The 12,169-nt window shown below is 40.4% G+C and overlaps 1 protein-coding gene across 2 annotated transcripts in view; it reads left to right on the forward strand.

Annotated features, from left to right (window-relative positions):
* Positions 1 to 12,169, forward strand: part of LOC134568650 (ADAMTS-like protein 2) — a 62,253-nt gene that overhangs the window by 21,031 nt on the left and 29,053 nt on the right. For both annotated transcript variants that reach the window (XM_063427297.1, XM_063427298.1), the window contains exons 4-5: positions 10,039 to 10,141; positions 11,448 to 11,593. In XM_063427297.1, coding sequence (XP_063283367.1) covers positions 10,039 to 10,141; positions 11,448 to 11,593 — 249 coding nt within the window. The remainder of the gene's footprint in view (positions 1 to 10,038; positions 10,142 to 11,447; positions 11,594 to 12,169) is intronic.

Here is a 12,169-nt window from a genome sequence, read left to right on the forward strand (position 1 = left end):
GGGTAGAACATTGGCTTAAAAACAGAGTACAAAGAGTTGTCATTAATGGTACATTTTCAAGCTGGACAGAGGTGGCAAGTGGTGTCCCTCAGGAGCCTGTTCTGGGACCCCTTCTATTTAACATGTTTATAAATGATCTTGAAGACAGCATTGAAAGTCATGTTTCAGTGTTTGCAGATGACACAAAACTCTGTAAAATAATACAATGTGAGCAAGATATTACTTTGCTGCAGAGGGATTTAGATAGACTGGGGGACTGGGCACTCAAATGGCAGATGAAATTTAATGTTGAAAAATGCAAAGTTATGCACTTCGGCGTAAAGAATACACAAGCAACGTATACCCTTAATGGAAGCGAATTAGGGATAACAACACACGAAAAGGACTTGGGAATTGTTATAAACAACAAACTATTAAATTTAAACCTATTTAGTTTAGAAAAATGTCGCCTGAGAGGGGATATGATAACATTATACAAATATATTCAGGGCCATTACAAACCAGGGCACTCCTGGTACCATAACCACTATAGCAGGCTGCTGAGGTCTTGATGCTTTAAGCGTTCCTTTAACTATCTGTAACCCTGAATTCATCCTTGCTTTCTGTCATAATCCAAGGTACAGTCTAGTTGTAACACTTTAGCTGGTTGTTGCAATCTCAACCTCATTAACTTTAACCCGTTGTGTAATACGTCCCTACCGAAGATTCATTCTATTCACATTTTTTATAATAATCATGTATACACACATACCATATTTGTGTACTTGTTTTATGGCCTCTACAACCCACACATAAACTATACATAGCGCTGTCTGCATTCCTGCTTAACCTACACTCGTTTATTTATAATGTACCAAAATAATCTGCAACGCAGTGAAAGAGACAAGGAAAAATGTGTTTTATTACATTGGCATAACTGGATTCAATGGGCCACATTTATCGAGGCTTATGGAATAGGACTAAGGGTGAAAAATTGTGCTATTCTAGGACAAAGTGCTAAATAAGGAGCAATCACTATAGAGTCCAATAGAATGCTCCCCACCATCTAGCTCTAGAACAGCACCTTTTTGATAAATCTCCCCCTAAATGTAGTGTCATTTTTGTAATTTATTTTTTTTACTACAATTCATATTATTTTTATCCCTCCTCCCAAAAATACAAGAGAGATTGCAGGTGGTTAATTTATTTTACACTTTTGATACTGATCTTGGGATAGGACTAAGGCTGATGATTGCACATTGGATTATGGATCAGTAATGAGAACACGAAAATTTAGGGTCAGATAAAATGATGAATGGAGTGGCAAAGTCACTAGAATTAGAGATCGTTAAACAGGGAAAAGGAAAATGTCAGCAGCTGAGATTATATTGCAGGTACAGGTCTGGACCATGTACTAACATGTGCTTTAATGTTTTATTTTTTTTTAATGTGCTGTAATAAGGCTGTTTAAATGGTAGAACCCAACTGGAAAACTAACTGGGTGCACGTGATAATTTTATAAATATATTTTTCTGATGGAGCACTTTATGAGAATTCTTTACAGCAATTACAGAATGTACCATATAATATAGAGACCATCAGTAAGGACTGAGATCATAAAAGATATACATTCCTGCTGTATAGCTGCTGTATAATTCTTCCCCCAATTTACTTACTTACTGCCAAAAACAAACTCCAAGAGGTATATTTACTTAATTGTGGCATATGTTAGCTTGTCAGCAAAGTGGGCTCGAAATGCCTGACACACAAAAATAGGTCGGTTTGAGAATTACTAAATTCTTATTTTCTAAATTCTAAAATTATTTGGAGGCTAAAGAGAGTCTGGCACAGATCCCCGTTTAGTAAATAAAGCCTAAAGTTATTGTAAAGTTGTCAGTACTGTCCAGTAGGACGAAGAAATTTGCCATACATGAACCTCGCCGATACAACTGTTACTCATCCATAAGTCGGTAAACGTGATATATAACCCCATAATTACTCACACTTAGCCCTGTTTTTACTCTCTCATAAACATGCAATTATCCCCATATAATCCTGTCTAACTCATACATTATGTTACAGGCCAGCCATAACCATAACTAACTCATACACAGTCGTGAATAGCCCGAGGGAGTGGCGTAAAGCAAAGAACTGACTTTGAAGTAGGGGAATACTTAAAGGAACACTCTAACATCAGGAGTACAAACATGCATTCTTAGTTTTAGAGTAAATTATGGATTTTTAATTGCAAAGGAACTCCCAGGACTAATGAAAAATAAGGTTAACTGAAGGGGAGCGTTCAGTGTCTCCATGCAGAGCATAGAGACACCAAACGTCAGTCATGCATAGATTGCAGGAACGCAACCAGGAAGTCCCTCTAGTGGCTGTCCGAGTGAAAACCACTAGTGGTGTCATTAGACAGCAATTTAAACACTGTGTTTTTTCATAAAAGGGAGTGTTTATACTGTTGAGACTGCAGGGACAGACTCTTTTCCCTAGAACCATTACATTTAGCTGAAGAATGCATCTCACCACAATTAAAAATATGTTTTTTTCTCTCTTTGGTAGTAACTTACAGTAGTGATGGTGCACAACAACAAAAATCGTATTCACTATGGACCTCTTATAGAGAGTGTAAGTAACCCTGTGTACATGAAATTAGGTGTTTACAGAGTGGAAATATTATAAATAATTGAAAAACAAACAGTGGTTGTGGTGAAACAAAGCACAATCTGTAGGTATACTTGCAAACATGGAAATCACTATGACACCTATTAAGGAGACAAAAACAGAAAGAGAGCTCCTAGTGCAGCATAGTAATTCACTTATAGATTTATAAAATAAAGCAAACGGAGGTGCCCTTAAGGTATTACACTCACAAGATTGGAGTGGTAAAAGCACCACTCGTTGCTATAGCACTCAGGGAGGATCAGCCCCTAGAGTGCGTGGGATCCGTGGAAAGGAAGCTTGCAATCTGGATCTCAGGTAAGTATACTTTATTAATAGCAATTTAAAAACAGCAAAACCTGTCGTGGAGGTAGTTAGTCTGCTCACCAGCCTCAGGAAACCGCAAAGAAAGTTCGATATACTCATGTAATGTAAAAGCCGTTTGACAAAGCCCTGTGGGCGGGGCGAAATGCATCACGGACCCGGAACCAGGAAGTGATTTGGAGACAGTCGGCAACAGCAGCCAGGACAGCAGCCGGAGGATTTTTTACATTGCATGAGTATATGGAACTTTCTTTGCGGTTTCCTGAGGCTGGTGAGCAGACTAACTACCTCCACGACAAGTTTTGCTGTTTTTAAATTGCTATTAATAAAGTATACTTACCTGAGATCCGGATTGCAAGCTTCTTTTCCACCGATCCCACGCACTCTAGGGGCTGATCCTCCCTGAGTGCTATAGCAACGAGTGGTGCTTTTACCACTCCAATATTGTGAGTGTAATACCTTAAGGGCACCTCCGTTTGCTTTATTTTATAAATCTATAAGTGAATTACTATGCTGCGCTAGGAGCTCTCTTTCTGTTTTTGTCTCCTTAATAGGTGTCAGAGTGATTTCCATGTTTGCAAGTATACCTACAGATTGTGTTTTGTTTCACCACAACCACTGTTTGTGTTTCAATTATTTATAATATTTCCACTCTGTAAACACCTCATTTCATGTACACAGGGTTACTTCCACTCTCTATAAGAGGTCCATAGTGAATACGATTTTTGTTGTTGCGCACCATCACTACTGTAAGTTATTTTATGTTCAAATCATTTTACCAGGATTTGTTTTTGTTGGTTGCTGCATGTACTAAGATCCTTCTCTCATTTGCGCCACCCTTTTTATAATCGTTTTTTCTTCTGTCTCTTTGGTAGTAGTTACATGGAATTGCCTGCCAGTATAACCTATGGAAGAAAGGTATGCAGGCATATCCAAGGTGGCTTGGGACAGCATATAAGAATGCCTATGAAACAGGGACTTCTAGGTCTGAAATGCTTTAGTCTTTGGCATTTCCCCCCTGTGCACATGATGAATTAATACATTTATTTTTCTGATAGAGGACTTTATGAGAATTTTTTTACAGCAATTACAGAATGTACCATATCATATAGAGACCATTAGTAAGGACTGAGATCATAAAAGATATACCACATAACTAACATCTGTCGTTCTCTGAGTCATGCAATTCCTTTCGCAATTCCTCTTGCAAATACACTTCAAAAGGCTGCACCGGGGATCATATCACAGCTAAAAGCAGGATAGCCTATAGGTACCTAAATTACAACTCTCCTGACGGCTTTTCATAGATTAGCTGATGATCACAGGAGTTTCATAGCAGATGGGAAGCTGCCTGTTGCTGTACATCAATCAATGATTTGCATTTGCCCCCGACATGATGTAATGGGATATGGGCAATTGTCATGTAACCTTGTGTACAGGTTGATGTAATGACAGCAGTGAACAAAAATACATTTCAAAATATTCACTAACAGATACTTAGTCCCATTAAATAATATTTCATGTTTTAGAAATCGTGATGGAACCAGAGAGATCAAACATTCCATCCAAAGAAATCTTCATACAGCATATTATGACCTCCGATCAATGTATGAACTATATGTTATTTTCAGGATCCTATCAAATATTCTACACATCTTCCAAGGAAGCATTCACACGGTCAATAAGTTAGAAATTAAACATTAATCTTCATCCGTTTTGAAATTGATGTTTTCTTTTTTTTTAAATTCTTTATTTTTCGCTTTGCAAGACAGCTGATACATAAGATGCAAATAAACAGAACCAGAAATACGGCACACAACTATGCACCCAAGAATTGGTACTTCGTGACGTCGACATCCGTGCAAACGTGCTTTTCGAGTATGTCGCGATCCATAATCCGTGCTCGTATAGTGTGATGTTGCCAGTAATTTCCAGTCGTGCTGACACAGTTTTGAGTATCGCATTACATCCCACAAAGTGTTTTTAAATGATCAAATATAACAAAGAACCATCATGTGTCAATCCGTAATTCCGAGCTACTAGGGGTGCCATGAACAATCACATTCGCTTCTACAACGGTACAGCAGACCCCCCATATCCCTGGTAATTGCGAGTGATCTCTTATAATCGTCTATGAGAGATAGTTCACGATATGTAAGAATTCAGGAACAAGAAAAAGGGAGAGATTCCTCGAAGGTTCGAGAAAGAATAGGGAAGTAGAGAGAGAGAGAAGATGGAGGGAGAAGGAAAGGGAGGTTGATGGGAGTAGGGTTTATATCGGGAGGGAGGACGGTCGGATGAGTGCCTCTATGCCGGTAGTGCTACCAGGGGGAGGGGAGAAGCCCCCCTCCATCATCCATCCACTCCATGCGCCCCTGTTCTCAAACCCCCTGTGGAAGGAGGGACTAGTGGGGTGGCGGAGGACCAGTCCCCTCAATGTCTTTAGTGAGGTTAGGTTAGGTCTGGAATGGATGTGTCAGGTCGCGTCTCAAGCGCTGGCTATGCTATTAACCCACGGATCCCAGATCTTTTCGAACTTCCTAGTAGTCCCCCTGACCTGAGCCGTCAATTTGTCCATTTGTCCAAAAGTATCCCTGGGGGGCGGAGCCTAGCTGCTAAGCAGAGTGGACGTGCCAAAACTCAGCTCCTGCAATTTCTGCCTGATTGTGGGGAAAATACCCCGTAAACCTGGCACAGACCCACTCTAAAGAAGCATAATTGAACGGGGATTCTCGGGGTGCACCTCTGGACACCCTAATCGACGACCTACCCCCCCGAGACCCCAAGTTGCGGTGACCGAGGCCTACAGAATGGCTGGCAAGGGGGAGACGGCCGCTCTCCTTTCCTCCTACCTGCTCCACGACCACCTCGACGCTCAATCATCCTACCCCCCCCCCGGGACCGGTGGGGGTCATCCCGGTCCTCGCCGCGAACCCAGACCGAGCCTCTACACAGCGTGAGGGCATCGGGTCCGGCGACACGTGGCCCATCAAACATGGCGGCGGAATATTTGCGGCAACTGCAAACTCAGCCTGCAGCTCCTGAGCAGGGCCCCGACTATGGCACAGACCTTGGGCAGCGTCTGGATGCCCTATTCCATAACTTCTGGGAGAAGCTCCAGCAACGCGCACAGCGCGCCGAGGCAAAACGCAAGGAGAACTATGGGCAGCCGGGCGAGAGGGGAACTCCCTCGGGCGCAGCACCGGACCAAAAGTTGACACTCACCTACCCCAGCCCACCCGGGCGGAAGGCCAAGAGGGCTACAACCCACAAGCGTCGGCCACATGGGCGGAAACACAAGCGGCAGCCAACATGCGGACCTCCCGCCACCTTCATGAGGGGGAGACACTCGGGCAAAATATGCCACCGAGTCTCGGGCCAGAAGACGCAGGCCTTCACACCAGCCTGGGGCAGGAGGGACACCCCCACCCCCGCCGGAGCGGCAGCACCTCGGTACTCCCCTGAATGATCCCACATTCAGCGACGCTCAGGAATCGGATGACAAGCCTGGATGGGGATGCAGTTGCAGTTTGGTGAAGGAGCTTTACTCAGTGGGACTAAACTACTAAACAGATGCATGAGCTTGCTTCTACCTATTGGGACTTTATGTAATGTATTGCCACACTATACACTAGCTCCCATCACCACCACTATACAACATATTAGCATCCTACTGTAATGAATGTGCTCCTATCTAGAAATGCACACATGCTTACTGCTCTTAGAACACTCATTTCTCCTGAGTCATGTTACTATTTTTCTACTAAGTATACAAATAAGATAAATTGGCGCAAGATTCAAACTGATAGACAAAAAAAAATATTATATAATAATAAAATAAAATAAGCAGCACCAGCAATGTACCCTGGTAAAATGGTACTACGTTATACAGAAAAGAGAAAAGTGCTAGTGCGCTGAAAAATATTTATAGAGACACCTCTAAAATATTCCAGTGACTCTCCAAATGTAAAATAGTGGTTTTAACAGAGACCCAAAGACAAGTATGTGCACCCAACACACTGACACAAATATACTTATAGCCTTATAGCCTGTCAATGTTGGTAGCTGGGTACTGTAATCAGGGAGACAAAAACAGGGAGGGGGGACAATAGGAGGTACTCCTAGTGCAATAAAGTTAAAAATATACACATAAAACACATATATATTAAAATCCCTATAGGTAAAAAACTCACAATTGTGGAGTGGTATAAGCCCCACTCACGGCTATCATGCCCAGGGAGGATCAGCCCCTTGGGTACGTGGGATCCACAGAACAGCTCTTAGTAACCACTGTATTAGACGCAAAAATTTATTGGTTTAAAACGAATTCCAAGCAGTAAAACATAAAAATGGGTCAGTCCAACCGCAAGCTCACCACACCAAATCGATCTGTAACAGGGACAGATGATAGAACGTAAGTCTTTACTCCTGTTTACTCCTGTTTCGAGGTGCCTCTCGCCGGTGGATGTTTCCCAGTCACTTCCGTGTGCGTCGATGCCGTGGTCACGTGACGCGTTTCGCCCCGCCTCTCGGGGCTTTCTCAAACTAGCAATATTCTCCTCCCACAAAAATACGAAATTTATATCGGATGTCCTCAGGCCGTGATCCAATCGGCCACTAAGTCTTTCAATGTTCAAATTAGAGTCCAATTCCCTTCCATTATGGGACATCCGATATACTCCTAAAATTCTAAAAGATTATTTCTAAAACACATATTAAAACACTTACTATTAGCCAATATAGGGCATAATCCTACACCATATAAATACAACCATTGCACATGAAAACTTCTCTGTCTCTTAGGAACACAATTATAACAGCAATACCACATTTGAACAAAGGGGTTGATCTCCTAAATGAGAAAAAGTAAATCTGCACATCCTATAGAGGTATGAAAAACGGGATATCCCCAAAAAATAACCTTCACATTTAAATTTATCTATATTATGTAAACCCCAAAATAGAACATACAGAAAAAAGTAAAAAAAATATATATAAATATCCATATAAATACAAATAAAACTTCCTCTCTCGGGTATAAAAATCTTTAAGAAAATGGGCATGATAGCCGTGAGTGGGGCTTATACCACTCCACAATTGTGAGTTTTTTACCTATAGGGATTTTAATATATATGTGTTTTATGTGTATATTTTTAACTTTATTGCACTAGGAGTACCTCCTATTGTCCCCCCTCCCTGTTTTTGTCTCCCTGATTACAGTACCCAGCTACCAACATTGACAGGCTATAAGGCTATAAGTATATTTGTGTCAGTGTGTTGGGTGCACATACTTGTCTTTGGGTCTCTGTTAAAACCACTATTTTACATTTGGAGAGTCACTGGAATATTTTAGAGGTGTCTCTATACATATTTTTCAGCGCACTAGCACTTTTCTCTTTTCTATTTTTCTACTAAGCTACTCAGAGCTTTATGTTTCTATGCTTTAATACTCGGTGGCTCTATACTCTTACGCCTTACTCCACGGCAATAGACATATACCACCCTGCCATGTTTAACCTTTAACCGTTTAATCTTGTAACCTACCTTCCATATGCAACAACTTAGAACAACCCCTAGATAAGCAATGGAATTCTATTTAAAACTTTGCAGTCTACACTCACGTCTAACTATTGTCAAGCTATGTCAAAACTACTTACCCTAGCTATGGTGACAGTATCTACTTTTACCATCTGAATATATGTGCAACCAATCTTATATATGAAAATGTGCCTGTTATTCTAATGTCCCGCATGTTAAGCGGAGTGAATGCTTGGGGACTGCTCTCGGGGCACCTCATGCCTGCCTGTAACCCTTTATGTGCACTACAAAAATAAAGAATTAAAAAAAAAAAAAAAAGTATCCCTAATTTTCTGTTTTGTGAATGCCATGGTAGGGGCAGAAATTGATGTTTTCTAACGTGTAACAGTGCAAACCTTTCATTTTTCATTTTGTGATATAGCCAGTTTTATACCTGCATTATATTTATGAGTCCCTGTGCTGACACTCTAGAGGTGTCACTAGGAAGCAATGTAAACACTGGCTTTTCTCTGAAAAGTTAGTGTTTACATTGAAAAGCCTGCACGTACAGGCTATAGACACCAGAACCACTACATTAAGCTGTGTGTGTGTGTGTGTGTGTGCACCTGCTAGTGAGTGAGCTTGCTTGCATGTGTGTGTCTGTGTGTGTGCCTGCTAGTGAGTGAGCTTGTGTTTTTATGTCAATGAGCTGCTTATGTATATCAGTGAGATTGTTTGTCTATGAGGCTGTGTATCAATGAGCTTGCGTATGTCAGTGAGATTGTCTGTGTCTGCATGTGAGTATGCTTACTGTATAATTAAACGTTTTACTCTGAAAGGACCAATATTTTATATTAGAAAAAGCAATATATATATATATATAAAGGTAGACTGTACCGTGCACTCATTCTCAAATTTTTTCCACACCGGGTGCAGTACCAGGGCTTAAGTATCCAAATAGAAATATAGTAGGTTGAACTCTCGGAATTCCATTAAAATATAACTTTTATTCCAGCTTCTAAAACAGATCAACGTTTCAGTCCATCTTGTGGACTTTAATCAGGATCCTGATGAAAGTCCACAAGATGGACTGAAACGTTGATCTGTTTTAGAAGCTGGAATAAAAGTTATATTTTAATGGAATTCTGAGAGTGCAAACAACTATTTTTTTATTTATATATATATATATATATATATATATATATATGTTACTCAATCATCTGGGGTGGCAAGACATAGCCTTACATATTACATGCGACAATATATGGCGCAATGACTTATGGGGCTGGCACAGATTTTTTTCTAGGGCTGCTTTGTATCCCCAGTCCGGCCCTGTCTGTGCCCAATTATACATGTTACCTATCATTGAGAAGAGATGATGTTTCTTCCTTCAGTAGACTTTGCACTGTCAGATGTGAAACGCGTTGTACAGTGCAGTGATTATAGCATGACACAAAAATGAGTATGCCGTGTAGAGAACACACACAGTAGTTATTAAAGTAGTATTAAATGAACATGCTTTTTATTTCTTTATACTTTTTTTTTCTGCAGCTGTGCCCACCCGGCTCTGTGAGCTTCAAACAATATCAGTGTTCTGCTTTTAATGCAAAGCCTTTTGGAAAGCTGTATCATCATTGGGTGCCATTATACCCAGGTAAGTGATGTTTTACAGTGAGTTGTTTAGACCAAGAGGTGGGGAAAATACTTTATTGTTGAGTGTATCAAAGTTTGCAAATTGAAATTCATATTTTTGTTATTTGTGACTTGGAACAAATTAAGCATTTGTTATCTTTCCCCACTTTGTATTCTCCCAAAAAGAAAGCATTTTTACCTGTTTTAAGAGAAATTCTCTCATTCACGAGGTATTCACGCAAATCTTTGTATGTCACATTGGTCAGATGCCTTAACCTATGAAGCAGACCTAGAGGCAGATTCTGTACCTGGTACATGCCATGATCCTCGGGCAGCTCGCTGCTGTTGGAAGCCTCATAAATAAGACATTTCACAAACACACCTCAAATGGATGCCAAACTCTGTGATTTCCTTGAGAGCCAATCGCAGAGATTGCAAGCTATAGCTGACAATTATGTGATCATTGTGATTGGCTAATACAGCAATTACCAAAACTCGGGTTAGTTTTGGTTACAGTTAATAATGTTAGTGAGATTTGACCAGAGTTAGCATTGGTTGGGTTAGCTCGGGGTAGGGCTGTGGTTGTAGAGTTAGGGTTAATATTAATGTTAGAATTAGGATTTAGGGTACGAATTAAAGCCTAGTGTTAGAATGGAATTAGTTTTAGAGTGTTGATTTGGAATTAGAAGATTTGTATTTGTTAAATTAGTTCAGGAATGTACAGTATGTAAGGGAAGTTGGTGGGTAGGTTAATGTTTAGTGTTCATAAAAAAAATCATAACATACCATTTCATGTTGAAACCGTCAGAATTAGGACTCAATCATCTAGTGTGAAACAGCCACCCTGAATTTACAGATGGTGTAAATTCTTAAGAACTGACTCTACCTCTTTAAGATTTGATGTGGAATACAAATTTTTCTTTTAATCTATTTACATCAGATTATTATTGTGATGAAAGAGGAACATGAGTCTATATTTTAGAAGTATTTGAAAGTTGATTTTAATTAGGTGTCCCACATTGATATTCGGCTATAAGTGGATGAGATTAGCCCCCCAGGCTCCTTTAAGTCAAGCTGCGTCGTTTTAAATAACGTCACAAGAGTTAGGAATTCAGCAGTGGCCTTTAACTTGAATGTCCTGAATACGGATTATGATGGTAAGGTTTCACTCAGTTGACATACGCAGCGGAAACCATTAACGTCTTCAAAGTGTTTCCTACGTGTGTTAGCGAGACCTGCTGCCAATGTTACTATAGGAGTTCAATCAACCGAATAATTGTTTGATCTCCGCAGAATCCTTTAAGACTATGTAATGTTGTGTTTTGCAGATGATTACACCAGCATCTCCAGTAAGCCCTGCGATCTGCAGTGCACCAGTACCACTCGAGAAAGGCAGCTCCTGGTGCCAGCCCATGACGGAACAAGCTGTCGAGACAGGACCTACCACGGAGTTTGTATCGGCGGCAAGTGTGAGGTACCTCTTGGGATGCACACTCAATATATGGACCATACCACTTGTTAGCAGGCTGCTCCTATGATCCTCAGCTGGCAGCGAGAATCTTGACCATTTCTGATTTAACACCCTTATGACCTGTTACTACAATAAATAATATTTTGGTATCATTGACTATTTAATGCTACTTAGGAAACATAAATGCATTCTAATTAGAGTGGCAGAGGTTTAAAAATAATTTCAGGAAGTATTGCTTTATATAGAGGGTGCATGGAATAGCCTTCCAGCTGAAGGGGTAGATGTTAACAAAGTGAAGGAGGTTAAGCATGTGTGGGATAGGCATAAGGCTATCCTCTATCCTAGCTATACAATAAGGCCAAGGACTAATTAAATTATTTAGAAAATTGGGCAGACTAGATGGGCCAAATGGTTCTTATCTGCCGTCACATTCTATGTTTCTAATTAACATTGCAAGGTATAATTTGTAAGGCTTTAAGTTTTACTCTAGCTGCAATGGCTGTGTTAGCTTTAGAAGAGGTCATAGTGATAGAAGTCTGTATGTAGAGAAATCTACACTTTTGTGACAGACGCTAGTTG

This window comes from Pelobates fuscus, chromosome 7 (assembly GCF_036172605.1).
Source record: "Pelobates fuscus isolate aPelFus1 chromosome 7, aPelFus1.pri, whole genome shotgun sequence".
NCBI classification, from domain to species: domain Eukaryota; kingdom Metazoa; phylum Chordata; class Amphibia; order Anura; family Pelobatidae; genus Pelobates; species Pelobates fuscus.